Source organism: Neofelis nebulosa, chromosome 7 (assembly GCF_028018385.1).
Source record: "Neofelis nebulosa isolate mNeoNeb1 chromosome 7, mNeoNeb1.pri, whole genome shotgun sequence".
Lineage (NCBI taxonomy): Eukaryota > Metazoa > Chordata > Mammalia > Carnivora > Felidae > Neofelis > Neofelis nebulosa.
This window is the reverse complement of record NC_080788.1, coordinates 116,326,889-116,342,709: the sequence shown is the minus strand read 5'-3', so window position 1 is coordinate 116,342,709 and position 15,821 is coordinate 116,326,889. Positions and strand designations below refer to the sequence as shown.

General features: G+C 46.1%; 2 protein-coding genes across 3 annotated transcripts in view; both read right to left on the bottom strand.

Moving 5' to 3' along the window:
- SUSD6 (sushi domain containing 6) overlaps positions 1-13,679 on the bottom strand; it is a 100,035-nt gene extending 86,356 nt beyond the window's left edge. The window contains exon 1 of one of the 2 annotated variants that reach the window (XM_058739468.1): positions 13,383-13,679. The gene's annotated coding sequence lies outside the window, so the exon portion shown is untranslated. Of the gene's footprint in view, positions 1-12,995; positions 13,345-13,382 lie in introns of those variants that run through there. The other variant, XM_058739469.1, reaches the window with a different exon arrangement.
- LOC131517416 (high mobility group protein B1) lies at positions 1,254-2,094 on the bottom strand. The gene has a single exon (XM_058739472.1). It carries the CDS (start codon positions 1,993-1,995, stop codon positions 1,348-1,350), a length of 648 nt encoding a protein of 215 aa, XP_058595455.1. The 5' UTR covers positions 1,996-2,094; the 3' UTR covers positions 1,254-1,347.
- Positions 13,680-15,821: the final 2,142 nt, after the last annotated feature.

The window sequence follows — 15,821 nt, the reverse complement described above, 5'->3', positions numbered from 1 at the left end:
CTGAAATCTGTTACTCTGTTGTTGCTCACATATATCCAAGAAAAGCAGTTAGCATTTGTAGAGAGCAACCCTTCTTTCAAAGACATGATTTTTCTTTTTATAGTCTCTTACACTTTTTAAAAAATGTTTATTTATTGAGAGACAGAGAGAGCATGAGAGATTGGGGGAGGAGCAGAGACAGAGGAGACAGAGGATCTGAAGCAGGCTCTGCACTAAGCAGAGAGCCAGATGTGGGTCTCCAACTCACAAACCACAGATCATGACCTGAGCCGAAGTCAGATGCTTAACTGACTGAGCCACCCAGGTGCCCCAAAGATGTGATTTTTCCAAAGCATGCACAGACCTTCAAAGGAGATGACCCATACAACTACATGTTATAATTCCAGAAGTAACAGAACCACCCCCAAAAGAGCTGGGTTCTGGAGAACAAACAGAAACAAGGTGTCCCACTACTAACTACTTCCTTGACTATAACAGGATTCACAGTGGATGCTAAAAATACATTAAGTAAATAAGGCCAAACTGTAGATAAACACTTGTAGGTTGGATTTAGGGCATGACTAATGCCTCCTGAGGCTTTTAAAAGATGGACAGAGTTCTAGAAATAAAGACCTGTGCCTAAAAATTAGCAGGGTAATTCTGGTCTTGGTTCCAAGTTCTTTTTTTTTTTTTTTTTTCTTTAAAGCTTTAAATGTTTATTTATTTATTTTGAGGCAGGGAGGGGCAGAGGCAGAAAGAATCTTAAGCAGGCTCCCTTGTCAGGGCAGAGCCCAACTTGGGGCTTGATTTCAAGAACGATGAGATCATGACCTGAGCTGAAATCAAGACGCTCAACCAACTGAGCCCCCCGGGTGCCCCTTGGGTCCAAATTCTTTTTTTTTTTTTTAATAAAAAAAATTGTATTTACTTAGAAGCATTCAGAATGTCAACAAAACAGCTGCAACTTTTTTTTTTTTTTTTTGCAATTACAGAGTGGTATTCAGTTAACAGAACAACAATTATTTCGTATAAGCTGCATCAGAGACAACTGAAGATGAAAAACTACCATCCCCGTATGTAACTAATTTGTGCTGTGCACCAACAAGAACCTGCTTTAAATTTCCATGCCAATTTACAACCCCCATACTGTACCAGGCAAGGTTAGTGGCTATTGGAAATACCACCGGGACAGGGCTATCTAAAGACACATTCGGTAGTGTGTTAACTATACAAAAAAAGACACTGTACAGTTTAAAAACAAATCTTACACAGCCTTACATTTCAATTTTTTTCTTTAAAAGGAGTGAGTTGTGTACAGGGGGGTTAAATGCTTTATAGACAAGAAAAAAAAACTGCGCTAGAACCAACTTATTCGTCATCATCATCTTCTTCTTCTTCTTCATCTTCTTCATCTTCCTCCTCTTCCTCATCCTCTTCATCTTCCTCGTCCTCCTCCTCTTCCTTCTTTTTCTTGCTTTTTTCAGCCTTGACGACTCCCTTTTTTGCCGCGTCAGGCTTTCCTTTAGCTCGGTATGCAGCAATATCCTTTTCATATTTTTCCTTCAGCTTCGCAGCCTTCTTCTCATAAGGCTGCTTGTCATCTGCAGCGGTGTTATTCCACATCTCTCCCAGTTTCTTTGCAACATCACCAATGGATAGGCCAGGATGTTCTCCTTTGATTTTTGGGCGATACTCAGAACAAAACAAGAAAAAGGCCGAAGGAGGCCTCTTGGGTGCATTGGGATCCTTGAACTTCTTTTTTGTTTCCCCTTTAGGGGGGATATAAGTTTTCATTTCTCTTTCATAACGGGCCTTGTCCGCCTTTGCCATGTCTTCAAACTTTCCTTTCTCTTTAGCAGACATGGTCTTCCACCTCTCTGAGCACTTCTTAGAAAACTCTGAGAAGTTGACTGAAGCATCTGGGTGCTTCTTCTTGTGCTCCTCTCGGCAAGTTTGCACAAAGAATGCATATGATGACATTTTGCCTCTCGGCTTCTTAGGATCTCCTTTGCCCATGTTTAATTATTTTCCTCAGCGAGGCACAGAGTCGCCCAGTGCCCGTCTGGCTCTCACTTGCCCCAGCGCTGTCTCTATGGAGCTCAATGTACTGCAATGGCTCGGGTCCAAATTCTTAAAGGATCCTGTAATTTGGTTCTCACTGGTCTTGCTAAAACATTTGGAAAAACCTCCAGTACCATCTCTTTCCTTCACCTCCTCCCACCTCCATGGTTTCTGAGCAGTCTTCTTTTCCTACCACCAGAGTAAAGCTCGTGAATGTTAACCGCTTTTTATCGTCTTGTTTATATCTGTTTTTCACTCAAATGAGGTCCCCCTCCAAATGTCTCTTTTTAGAATTCCATCAATAATACCATTCTTTGACTCCTTGTCATCAGGGCTCTTGGCCTCAAAGTCACCTTGCCCTCTCACACTTTTTTGACTTTAATCCTTTATACCTGGTCCATCACTTATCAACCAAGTAATCCAGGAGCTGAGTACAAAGAAGTGGACAAGACCATCAATGACCTCCGGAGACTCCCAGTCTAAGCCTGAAAACTGGGCCAACAGAGATGGCTACCGATAGAGGTAAAAAATATATACAGGATGTGTGCTTATTGGGAGCTTTATTTATGCCAGTATTGTGTTAGGTCCTTTAATGCCCCAGCAGGTTATAAAGCCACAGAAAGATCAAGAAAAGAGGTATCACAAGTCAATATTTACATCTAAAATTGAGGCTTGTGGGAGATGGGAGAAAAAAAGATTCCCTAAAGAATTCACACTATTGATCTACTTCCCTTCCTCCAATTTCTCACTGTGGAATCCAGACCCACTTTTCTCCCTTCATTTAAAAAAAGTGGGGGGGGAGGGGTACCTGGATGGTTCAGTCAGTTGAGCACCCAACTTCGGCTAAGGTCATGATCTCCCAGTTTTTGAGTATGAGCCCTGCATCAGGCTCGCTGCTCTCAGTGCAGAGCCCACTTTGGATCCTCTGTCCCCCTTCTCTCTCTGCACCTCCCCCACTCATGCTCTCCCTCAAAAATAAATAAACATTAAAAAATAAAGTACTTAAAAAGAAGATATTTCAGGGTCAGAAAACATTTGCACAATAAAAAATGATTAGTTAAATAAAGCCTGTAAACAGGAATCCTCACAGCAGACCAAACTCCTAGACCTAACTTACTCTGCAGGGAAAGGCAATTTGCTTTCTTGCCTGGAATGCCAGGAGGATTCTCCAAGGATATTTTTCAAGCCTACCTCTCTTCCAGGATGACTGCTGGATGGGAGCACAGAGGTCACTGAAAAAGAGTGACTCTTTCAGAGTATCAAATTGAAAGTCTACTTTACACAATAGATTCCTCCAATGCTATACTTCAAGTTAAATAACCAATGGGTATTCTCCAGGACAGTTAAGGCCATGATGGCAAGAACTGTGTCCATTTTGTTCTTTGTTTACAACTGTATACCTAACACTAACCACAGGCATTCACTAAATACTTGTCAAGCAAATAACCAGACTTACTTCCTTTTGGTCTCTGCACCAACCACCTACCTAACTCCCACCAGCCTGACATCACAGCCCAACCAGATTATCAGTTGACAAATTATTATGACTTGAAGGTACATGTAAAGGGAAAAAAAAGATGGACCAATGAACTCTTATGAAACCCAGAGCCTGTTTTTCTTGCCATCCCACTGTGTAATAAGCAAAATCCCCACAGGACTGAAATGAGGAGGTAGATCGCCTTCCCACAGCACAGTTTCTACCTAGCAGGTAGATGAGAATCAAGGACTGATAAAGGTGTGGACCAGCTAACATACCATTTGTCAATTCTCTAAAAATGTCTTGAGCAGGCCAACTGAAAAAGCTGTACCCACTGAGCATAAAACTGCTCACCGGCTTTCTAGGGTGGAGAAAGCTAGCATACATAACCTCAGCCCAAGAAGCCTGGTTCCTTCCAGACTGATTAGGAATACAGTTAGAGATGTGTGTTCACACTGCAATCAGAATCACAGTTATGAAGGGTTCTGGATTGCTAATGGGGTGGGGGCAGGGAGCATCAGCCCTCCCAGACAGCATGTTCCCAACTACCACATCTAGGATGCCACCAGCACTTGCCACTGTCCCACCTGGTCAAGGGGGGACCCAAAGGGGAAAATGACTCAGAGAACACATCCCATTGGTCTAAAGCAGGTGGTGTTTTATTAATTACAAGGAAGCACACAGTACAGAGATAAATAGTTAAGCAGGGCCGACCTAAGCACAACAATGCCCAGTTTCTTCCTCGCAACTGAACTTAACGACTCATTCCTCTTTGTAATTTCACTATTAGATTCAAAACCACAATCACAAAAAGGAGATGAATTTGTTCCAAACAGTATGAGCCATACACTGTTCTGGACTCCAATGCCCTTTCCTGAGACAAGCCCAGAGGAGAGAGAAGTTGATCGTACAGGGGAAGAAACAGCACTAGACTCGGGATCAGGACGCCTGGGTTCTCCCCTGGCCCCGTCACCACTCAGGGAGGTCGGCGCTGAGCACCGCATTTCCCATTCTTCCTTTCCATAAAGTGAGGAGGTAGGAGGAGACTATCCCCAAAGTCCCATTCTTCCAACTCTAGCATCTAATGAACCTAGAGTCTCTCTCATCACATACTTGGTTTGCTGTTCAAGAAGTTTTGGTAATATCTGGATACTATACTCAAGAATTTTAATCTTCAGGTAAGAATTTTGTATTACCTTACTCCCCCAGGACTTGGGAACAGAATTTGCATTACCAGGTAGAGAACACTCAAAAAATTCTAAAACTGTGGCAGGGAAGTTATGGCTGCATACATTTACATTTACACACATATACACCCAGGAACTTTCTGGAAGGATAGATCCTTGAGCTTGGCTCCAGGTACAGGAAACTAATACAGGTCCAAGAGAAGATAATTCAAGTTCCTACTTTTTGTCTGGCTTACTGGACAAAAGGCACGTGCCCTGTGCCCCACATTTCTCTGGGGTGGAAGCATCTTGATCTTCTGATAAGAAAAAAAAATTAGGTGGCCTGTACACACATACTTTCAAGAGCTTTTGGTAGTGAACCAGGAGTCAGGAAAGCAAGAACAGCTATTGATCATGAATGCTAGTAGTTCTAATTAGGACAAGGGCGAAAGGAGGCACTGCATTATTTCAGTCATATGGCTGGTATGGTGTGAAACCACCCAGGGGTAGGTCCTGTAGAGGAAACGACACTCCCAGCAGTACCATCTGTTCCTCTTTGTGTCTGGCATGAGCTATATTTTTAACCTCAGGTGCAACTGAGGTCCACCAGCAAGAGCCCTGTAAGAGCTGCTCTAAAGAGCAGTCTTTCTCAGACCTATATTTAAACCACACTCACAGCCCCTCTCCCTCCCCTTTACCTTGATGGTTGGCTCTCCATTCCAGCCTACCAGAAGCCTCTAAGCAGGTGCACACAGCCCCAGCATGGAATGTTTCATAAGAAAAGGAAAAGCTTCTGAGAACTATAAATTACATTTGATAAGGAATGCTCTGTGGGGTTCATGGTAAAGTTCACTCCATAAAACACAATGACGCAATTTAGAACTGAGACTTCAGGCTGATAATCCTTTTTTTTTTTTTTTTTTTTTTTTTTAAGCAGCAGTACATGTGCACTGAATTTAGGCACTACTGCATCTGTGAACTCCCACTACTGTTTAAAGTTCTGCACTGAAGATTTGGAAACAGTGTTATATTTTTTTTAAACTTACTTATTTGACAGAGACAGAGAGAGTGAGCAGGGGAGGGGCAGAGAGAGAGGGAGAGAGAGAATCCCAAGCAGGCTCCACACTGCCAGTGCAGAGCCCAATGTGGGGCTCAAACCCACGAACCGTGAGATCATGACCTGAGCCAAAACCAAGAGTCGAAGCTTAACGGACTGAGCCACCCAGGCACCCCTAGAAACAATGCTATATTCTTACACATAATTCTTCCTTTCATTTTCTTAGTAGCATCTTTTCTGAATTCAGGGCAATATCCTCAACAACACAGGACCAAAAGGTTCTGCGATAACACTGTTCTTCCCCAAACAAACTGTATAACCAAGTAAAATGTTAACTCTAAAGTAGAAATATGGATGCAGCTTTTAAAATATCTCCCTAAGAGGGGCACCTGGCTGGCTCAGTTGGTAGAGAATACAATTCTCGATCTCAGGGTTGTAAGTTTGAGTCCCACATTGGGCACAGAGATTTTAAAAATCAATCAATCAAATCTTTTAAAAAATAAAATACAATACCTCCCTAAGAAATGAAAACATATGCCTACACAAAACTTTATACTAATCGGTGTTCACAGCAACATTTATAATAACCAGAAAAACAATTCAGATGTCCATTACATTGCTGATGCATGGACAAACAAAATGTGATATACCTATACAACAGATCATTTATCAATAAAGTTCTGATACATGCTAAAATATGGATAAAACTCAACAACATTATGCTAAACGAAAGAAGCCAATTACACATTCTGTTTATGTGAAATGTCCAAACAGGTGAACTGTAGAGAGAAAAGATCAGTGGTGGCTGTGGGCTACAGGGATTGTGAGGAACTGGGCGTGACCACTAATGGAGTTTCTTTTTGGGGTGATAAAAGTGTTCTAAAACTAGAATATGGTGACAGTTGTACAACTCTGTAAATATACTAAAGTCTACTGGATTGTAAACTTTAAATGAGTGAATATTATGATATATAAATTACATCTCCGTAAAGTTGTTTTTAAAAATTATGACAAATGAAATGACCCCTCTGAAAAAAAATCGCCTTGAGCAAATCTTAGGAATAATCTAGACAGGGGCATCTGGGTGACTCAGGTGGTTAAGCATCTGACTCTGGATTTCGGCTCAGGTCATGATCTCCTGGTTCTTGAGATCGAGCCTGAGTCAGCCCTAAGCTGACAGCACAGAGCCTGCTTGGGATTTTCTCCTTCTCTCTCTGCGCCTGGCCCCACCCAACACCCCCCCATACGTGTGTGTGCACACATGAGCGCACTCTCTCTCAAAACAAATTATAAAAAAAGAAAGAAAAAAATAGTCTAGACATATGAGAGGCTATTTATTTTTTTCATGTTTCTTTATTTTTTCAAGTTTATTTTTTTTAAGTTTATTTATTTTTGAGAGAGAGCTCACACGTGCAAGCAGGGGAAGGGCCAAGAGAGAGGCGGACCGAGGATCTGCAGCAGACTCCACGCTGACAGCAGTGAGCCCAATGGGTGGCTCGAACTCACGAATCGCTAAGATCATGACCTGAGCTGAAGTTGGATGCTTAACCAACTGAGCCACCCAGGTGCCCCTATTTATTTATTTTGAGAGAGAGGGAATGAGAGAATCCCAAGCAGACTAGACTCAAGCTCGATCTCATGAACCTGAGATCATGACCTGAGCTGAAATCAAGAGTAAAGCCCCTTAACCAGTTGAGCCACCCCGGTGCCCCCAGTGAGAGGCTATTTAAATCACAGCTGATCTATTTGATGGAATATTATAAAGCCATTAAAAATAAAAATAATTATAAAGCCTATATGTCGTTACAGAAAAATATTTATGGTGTAATGCTAACTGGAAAAAACAGAATACAAAACTAAATGCACACCAGGATTCCCAAGTGAAAGAAAAAGCAGAATAGATGGAAATGATGTTTGTGGTAGGATGGGAGAATCACGGTGATTTTTTTTCTCCCCCTCTATTTTCCAAGCTTTCGGTAATCTTATCCCAGTGTATTAACAATTAAAAAAAAAAAGTAGCCCCAGTCTTCTCCCTGACAGTTTGCCTAGGCTACCACTTAAAATGAATAAGCAAAATCACCTTGTTCTCTTTTTCAAGTTCCCTTTTTAAACTTCCACCCACTTACTTTATTGAGATCTACTGAGAACAGCCCAAAGAAGGAAGAATGGGATAAACAGTCCTATCCCATTCCCAGAAGCCGCTTTCATTTTACTGGCTTTGTCAAAAGCCCAAGCCTAGTCTAGCCAAAAACCTAGCAAAGACAGTCTACACACAGGCCAACTCCATGCTCTGATCTTACACTTCTGTGGGTGAAGGCAAGTCAACGCTGGCAGGAGGGTGGATTTGGAAAGATTAAACTTTCCCCCTCCTTCGGAAAGGATGCTAAGAAAGGGGAGGTTGGGAAAGAGCCCCTATTTATATCTCCTCTCTGAGGTTTTACGTCCAATCTCCAACTACGGGATAAAAGAATCCTGAGTCACTGAATTTTTCACCACAAAAGATCCTCCTCTTCTGAGTAACAAAGAATTGTCAGTCACGAACTCTGCTGTCTGCAAACCCCTGAGAACCTATTTCTGTCTTCAGGAACCCAGGCTAACTTTCCTCAAACCAAGCAATGGAGCTCTACCAAAAAACAAAAAACAAAAAACCAGTCTAGCACTTGTACACGTGCGTGTGGGAGGGGGAGTATAAGACGGGAAAGTACATTTAAGGGCACACACAGCTATCAGGTAATTTTCAGGGTCTACTAACACTGGCGACAGTAACTGGGAACTACATATGTTTCTGCTTGAGAAAAATGCTTCAATAATACCCTGTTTCTGGAGTATTGCATGAATTCTTGGCATGCAGCCTTCAGATGTTTCAAGGGTGCTATTTTCCTTTTCTGAGATGTAAGGGCCCAGGAAAGAGAATACATCACAGACAACAGCAGAGCCTGCCTGTGAAACCTGTCCAGTTCTCACTACAGTCGCTACATTTTCTACTGTTGCCATACCAGTACCTTCACAGAGACTCAAGTGTCCCCAAGCCCCGACAGAAGCACAGGTGGCCTTTCACAGCCAAAGTGACCCAGCTCGGCACCACTGGAGGTCTACCAGCAGAGTGGAGACTTCCACACTCAGGTAAGAATCAGAGGATGAGAGAGCAAATGGAGACACCCTGCTGGTTTCTAGGCCAAAGGACTAAAAGGGAAAGAAAAAGGACACCATCAGAGACACACATGAGCACACAAAAAAAGGAAACGTCCACAGGTGCCTGACAGGTTTCACTGCTAAAATCTAAGCCTTATAAGAGGTACCTCTTTCCCCCCGCACCTCTGCTTTTTCAAATAAAGGTTTTACACAAAGACACGAACTTATAAGCAACTTATAAGGGAACAATGGCTGTTGCCTTGAATCTGAGCCAGAGTGGGAGTGAACAGATCTTGATGCTCAAGGACAGTCACCCCAACGCTGTCCTGAAATTGCTTCACTGGTCTCAGATTCACAGCTGTTAACAGCTTCAAATAAATACCATCACAAAACCCTCAGCCCCAACCTCAATTTGCATCCTTTACTTCTACCTGTATGAAAACAGCCCTCCCACACTACAGGCATTTTTTTTCTCACTGATCTAGTTTCCAACTTTCCTGCAATGTGGCACCAAAACTTAAGAATGTTAATTTTTTAGGGGTGCCTGGGTGGCTCAGTCAGTTAAGCGTCTGACTCTTGTTTTCGGCTCAGGTCATGAGCTTGGATTCCACGTCAGGCTTCGTGCCAACAGCGTGGAGCCTGCTCCGGATTCTCTCTCTCTGCCCCTCTGCTCCCCACGCACTCTCTCCCTCAAAATAAATAAACTTTAAAAATATATATTATTTTTTTAAAAACCATTCCACTCAATGAAATCTCACTATCGTGGAATATGTGGGTGGCCCCAAGACTGAAGCCTTCTTGAGGAGAATCCAGGAAAAAGAGTCTCTATTATCATATACGTATTTGTCCTAATGCTTACCCTTAACCCAACTGTCCTAATCCTCAACACTCAAGTCTGCTTTCAAATATGTGTTCTTTCTCCTCTATTTGTTCTTCCTCCTACTACTTAAAGGAATGCCTCTAAACAACAAGACTTTCCTACTGTCCAGGAAGACAGAAGGAGGAAAGTGAATCCCACTGATCAGCTTCAACTAGGAGACCACATGTCACGTCAGGAACTCAGTAAAATGCTTCCTGCGTGGCAATTACACAACCAGTACTGGGGGGGGGGGGGGGGGGGGGTCTGCTGACATTCAGGCTTCCCGGTGGGCTTTACAGTCCCGGGCTGCCTCTCAGGGGAACTAGAGGGGAAAAAAACGGCATATCCGCTCTCTGGTCTTCCTTCTCAGCCCACAAGCAGTTCTGCTAAAGACTTCACAGTTTCACTGGTTTTAGTACAGAAATGAGTTAGATTAAGTGACTCGGATTTTTTTTAAAGATATCATTCTCTGAGCCCAGACACAGGCACCAGCACAGGTGACCCTTCAACAACACTGGTTTGAACTGTGTGGGTCCACTTCCACGCAGATTTTTTGCGGTACAGTATTGTAAATGTTATTTTCTCTTTCTTGTGATTTTCTTTGTAACTTTTTTCTCCAGCTTACTTTATTGTACTAATGCAGTATATAATACATGTAACATACAAAACAAGTGTTAATCAACGGCTTATCTTATCAGTAAGGCTTCCTGTCAACAGTAGGCTATGAGCAAAGTTTGAGGGGAGTCAAAGTTATACATAGATTTTCGACTGCAGAGGGATCAGTGCTGCTAATCCCGTGTTCTTTAAGAGTCAACTGTAGCAAGCATAGTTATCTGGTTGTCAAAACAGCTAAGGATATGGGAAAAGAGCACGGGAAAAATTTAAAACATAAGGCAAGTTTTTATCAGGAGGACGGAAAAGTACAGAGGGAGTGAAATAATGCTTAGGAGCAATAAACCTGAAATAAGCTCTTACTTTTGAAAAGCCAGATGCCTTATTACCTTCAGAGAGTACCTATGTGTGTATGGAATGGGAGGGTAGCTGTAGAAATTGCTGCCCCGGCAACAGCAAAGGAGGAAATCCCCTGCCAGGAGATGCACCATTACATAAGAGCACAAGTTCAGCCGCCACACAACGGACACCTGCCAGGAAACCAAACAAAGTGCTGAGGTCTCTTCATCTGCCAGCCTGCATCTGTAACACCTCATTCTACCTTTCTTCTTCTTTCTGTTGCCTAAATTCTGGGCTTTGAGAAGGCAGGCCTCAGCAAATAAGATGAACACTGCCATGTGACACTGGGTTTGCTCTCAGGGTTTACACATTTGGGGGTGGGGGGAGGGAGTCAGTCCTACTCTGAGCACCCAGGGACCTGATACCCCCCCCCCCCGATCTAGCTATAGGTGAGGATTTGTTTCATATGCCCTGTCTACTACAGTATCCAAAAAGCCACTCTGTGGACAGGAAGTCCTATCTATCAGGCTTCATACCAGTAGTCTCCTCTAATTTAACTTACCGGACAGAAGTTCCTTAAGCAGCAAATGGTTGCCAATGAAAATTAACAACATAAACCAAAATACACTGACTTAAAGACCACGAACTCCATGAGGGCATGGCTGGATTCTTACTCACTGCAGTATCTCCAAAACCTAGCACAGTGCCGGGCATACATTCTGTATCACATAAATACTTGTGAATACTGAATGAAGGAATAAATAAGCAAATGATTATTGTGCACATACCATAAATGTGTACCTGGGAGAGTTATGGATGCTCATGATATGAGAAAGAGCCTGAAGAAGTAGGGCTTTGAAAAAGTTCTAGAAATACTCCATTTTTAATTTTACCAAATGGCAAGCAAATTAGAAGCTAACAGTAGAATCTAGCAGTTGAAGTGTGGGCTCTACCATGAGCTACTTTTATGACTCTGGGCAAGTTATTTGTTTGGCTTTGGTCTCAACTGAAAAAAAAAGGAGGGGGGAACAGTAACAATACCTAGGGGCGCCTAAGTGGCTCAGTCAGTTAAGCGTCTGACTTGGGCTCAGGTCATGATCTCACAGTTCGTGAGTTCAAGGGCTACGTCGGGTCGGGCTCTGTGCTGACAGCTCAGGGCCTGGAGCCTGTCTCAGATTCTGTGTCTCCCTCTCTGTCTGCCCCTCCCCTACTTGTGCTCTGCCTCTCTCTCTCAAAAATAAACATATATATATATATATATATATATAAAACAATATCTACCACAAAAGTCTGTTATTAAATGAGATCAAGGAAGTAGTTCTTGATACAAAGCTTGGTACACAGTCCTCAAGAACTCTTCCTATCGTTGCTGTTATTGTTGTTTTATTAAACACCTCTTTTACGGAGGGGGAGGTAAACCTACTTCCGCTTCTCCACCCAACCAACTGAAAATTTTCATTTCAGGCTGAATCTGCATCTAGCTAAAAATGCAAAGCCCAGAAAATTCAAAACTCAATGCCACGAACATGTCTCTACTAGCCTCCACTAGATGGTGACAATTTGGGTGTGGAATTCCCCAAAGAGAAAAGGTGTGTGCATCCTTCAGACATATGTTTTAAACCAGAGGAATGAAAAGAGCAAGAAATGAATTCACCACTGCTGAGGATGGAAAGACACTTCGTACTCCTACCGCTGCAGATCTCGAAAGGGAGTAAATGCCTCCTCCAGTTAAGTGAACTGGGTAGTTTCACTGCACCTCTGCACAGAGCTGACACAAGCCCAGTTAGCAAGAGCAACAAAGCCCTGCGAGCCGCCTGCCACAGAGAGTACGTTCTGTGGGAACAGCAGTATCAGGCCTCTGGGCCAAGACATGAACTTCCCCCTAGCCAGCCAAAGACTTGATTGTGACTCCTCTTTCCTCCCGAGTCTTGTGGTCCCACCTCACCCCCACCCCATGCTAACCTCGTTATAGGTAACTTTCCAATTCAACACCCCACAGCCGGACGACGCGGGAGAGTCAGACCTCCACCAATATCTGGAGTCCCCAAAAGCCAGGAGTAAGAAAGCAAGTCTACATATATAAACAGGAAGTGGTTTCGGTGAGTCTCAGCCCGGATAATAAGTAAAGTTTTTGAGATTAAAGACCAGACAAGGCGCGGAGGCTCCAGAAAGCTCCGATGCTCCCACACACGGGCTCCAAGATTTCCTCAGGAAATCCACCGTCGCCAAGCCAACCCTGCCCGGCGCAGGACCGGCGGCTTTGGTCGGCCCGAGGGGAAAATAACAGCAATAAGAAAGAGGGCCTCCGCCTACCTTCTCTCCCGCGACCCGCAAAGTGTGGTCTCCGCCCTGACTCCCGGGCAGGGAGCACGACCCCCACGGCGGGCGAGGCCAGGCGGCGCGCCCCGGTCCCGGCCACCAGCTCGCAGCCGAAGACCGGCAGTCCGGTCCTCCTCCCGGCCTCGGCGCAGCCCACGCCGCCGCCGGGTCAGCCTCCCCGGTGGCCCTCCCGGCCCCTCGCGCGGCCGTCCGGGTGACAGCGGGGCCAGCGCACACAGCAGCAGACGCCGGGCGGCCGGCCGGGCTCCCCGACGTCCCTCCAGAGCAGTGCGCACCAGCCCGGCGCCCCTGACAGCCCGCGGGGCGCGCCAGTGACACAATGCCTGGCCCCGCCGCCCCCGGGCCGCAGTGACAACTCACCCGGGGAACGGCACCGCGACCTCCGCGAGGGGGGCGCTCGAAGCTTCCGCAGCGCCGGGATCCGCTCTGCCGCCTGCGCGCGCCCGTAACCCTCTCGGGTCTAGGCGAGGCCCTGCGTGCCTGGTCTGGCTGGCGCTGGCCCGCGCTGCGGGAGAAGGCGGTGGGAGGCTGGGGGCGACGCTGTCGCCGGCTTAGGAGAATGGAACGCGGTGGCGACGGCAGTGGCGGCGGCGGTAGCTCCCGCGTCACTGGCCCAGCTGTACCGCGCGGGCGGGGGAGGACCGCGGAGTGCGGGGGGAGGGGAAGGGGCGGGCAAGGGGCGGGGTCAGGCGCGCACGCAACAAGCGCCGGCGTCGCGCCGCCGGGACCGCCCCGCTGGGAGGCCCTGCAGATCGACCGCTGCCAGCACGCACGCGCCGCCGGAGGGGCCGCACGCCCGCGGGAGGCGAGCCTGGAGCCGTGACGGGGGGAGGCGGGCGCGGGGGACTGCTTAAAGGGACAGTCACGCCTACTGCGCTGGAGTGGCCGAGGCCGTGGTACCGACCTAGCCTGCGCCGCGTTTGCAGTGCGCTCTCCAGTTCTTTTACTATCATTATTTTGTAGATATTTGGGATGTTACTAGGATTATTGGATTACTATTATTTGCAAATAATTTGCTCTCAGGTTCACAGGGCACTTTCCACGCACGTTGGTTGCCTTGTTAGGTCTTGAATCGCTTGCCAGACCTAGGGCTGATGCAGATCATTATCTCCCTATTCAGAAGTGCTTCCCAGACTGTGTAGCGTAGATGAACAAGCTCCAAGTGGTCCCGGGGTTGGGGGCGGGGGGTGGGGGTGGGGGCTTGAAAAATGCAGATTCGGGATAGTCTCCAGCCATTCTGATTAAGTAAAGCTAGGATCGGATTCTGGGATCTATTTTAAGAAGCATTCCGAAGTGATTTCTCAGCATACTGAAAGCACTCAATGGATCTCAAGGTTGAGAAAACAGTGGTTAAAAGCAAGAATTGGCAGAGTCAGGGCTAGGACCCTGTCATACTCCTAACTTTGTTTCCCATCCTGAGCCTTGCCCCTTTGGGCTGTTTTCCAGCATATACTATGCCAACAGTTTGTGCACTGTATCACTACATCATTTGTTGGTGATCTCACTGCAACCCTGGGAGATAAGTCCTCTGTTTGGGTGTTTACAGGGCTTGTGGCCCGTTCATGGCCAAGATGGTGACTTACTGTCTTTGTGCCCCAGGGCCTCATGCAGTGCCTGTTCAGAGATGCTCGCTGGCTCAATAAATGTTGCAGCTCTCCTACCTGAGAATTCAGGCTCCAGCTGCAGATTGGGTCAGGCAAGCCCTTTCTCCCAGATGCCCTTTGGACAGGATACTCCCCCCACAGGACCTCTCAGCAAACCCAGTTCTAGTAGGTGCTCTGAGAAGATGCTGTGAATTAACAGGGCAAGTCCTTGAGGTAGCTCAAACCAGACAAGCAGAGTGTTCCTCACCACCCCATGCACAGGCACCCATCCCCAAAGGAACCCTCCCCTTCTAGGCCCCACAGAACCTGTGACTGTAGCTACCTTTTCCATTATGTCTGTCCTTGCTCTGCCTTCTTTCTCTCTTGCCTTCCTGCTGGGCATCCCTCCCTTCCTCCTCATTTTCCCTCTCCACTGGGGTTGCACTACCCAGACCACCAGGGGGTTGAAAAGCAAGTATTAGCTTGGCCTGGATCTGCAACAGAGCTCAGCAACCCTGTGTGGGCTGCAAGTACACACTAGGCACACCCAAGGCCCAGGAAGGGGACAAGGGAAAGGGTGGAAGAAGAATTAGAGAAGACAAATGGAGAGGAAAAAAAGGTGGGCAGATTACCTACAAAGGCAGCTTGGTGTAACGGAAGATGGATTAGGCCAGCCATCAGATCCCCTGGCTTTTGGCCACTAACCAGCTCAGCTCAGTGACTTCATGCAAGACTCACCACCTCTCACACTGTAAAATGGCTCCTAGACCCTCTGCAGATCTGTAACTCACTTCTTAAAAATCGTCCCCTGGGTGCCCCCAGTGTCCACAGAATGAAATCAAACTCCCAAGCAAGGACTGTGTCCAGGGCTCTCCACAATCTGTCCTAAGTCTTCTCCATCCTTCCATACACCCTACATACCCCTTCTGTACCTCAAACATGCTACCTCCTTCACATCTCAGAACTTGTGCTCACACTATTCCCTGGGCCTGGAATGTCCTTCCCACTTACCCTCGCCACCTTTGCTCTCCTTCTTCCATTCTATGGCATCTTGGACAAGCCTCAGTTTAGCATGTATTTCTTTCTGCTTTCTATTACAGGATGCGGGGTGAATCCCTTTTCTTCCTTTGTAAATGCTGGCTCCCCAGCCTCTCCTCTCCCACATTTCCCCTCCTGCTTGAGGCTCCACAGGCCTCCTACAGAACTGAGCAAAAGC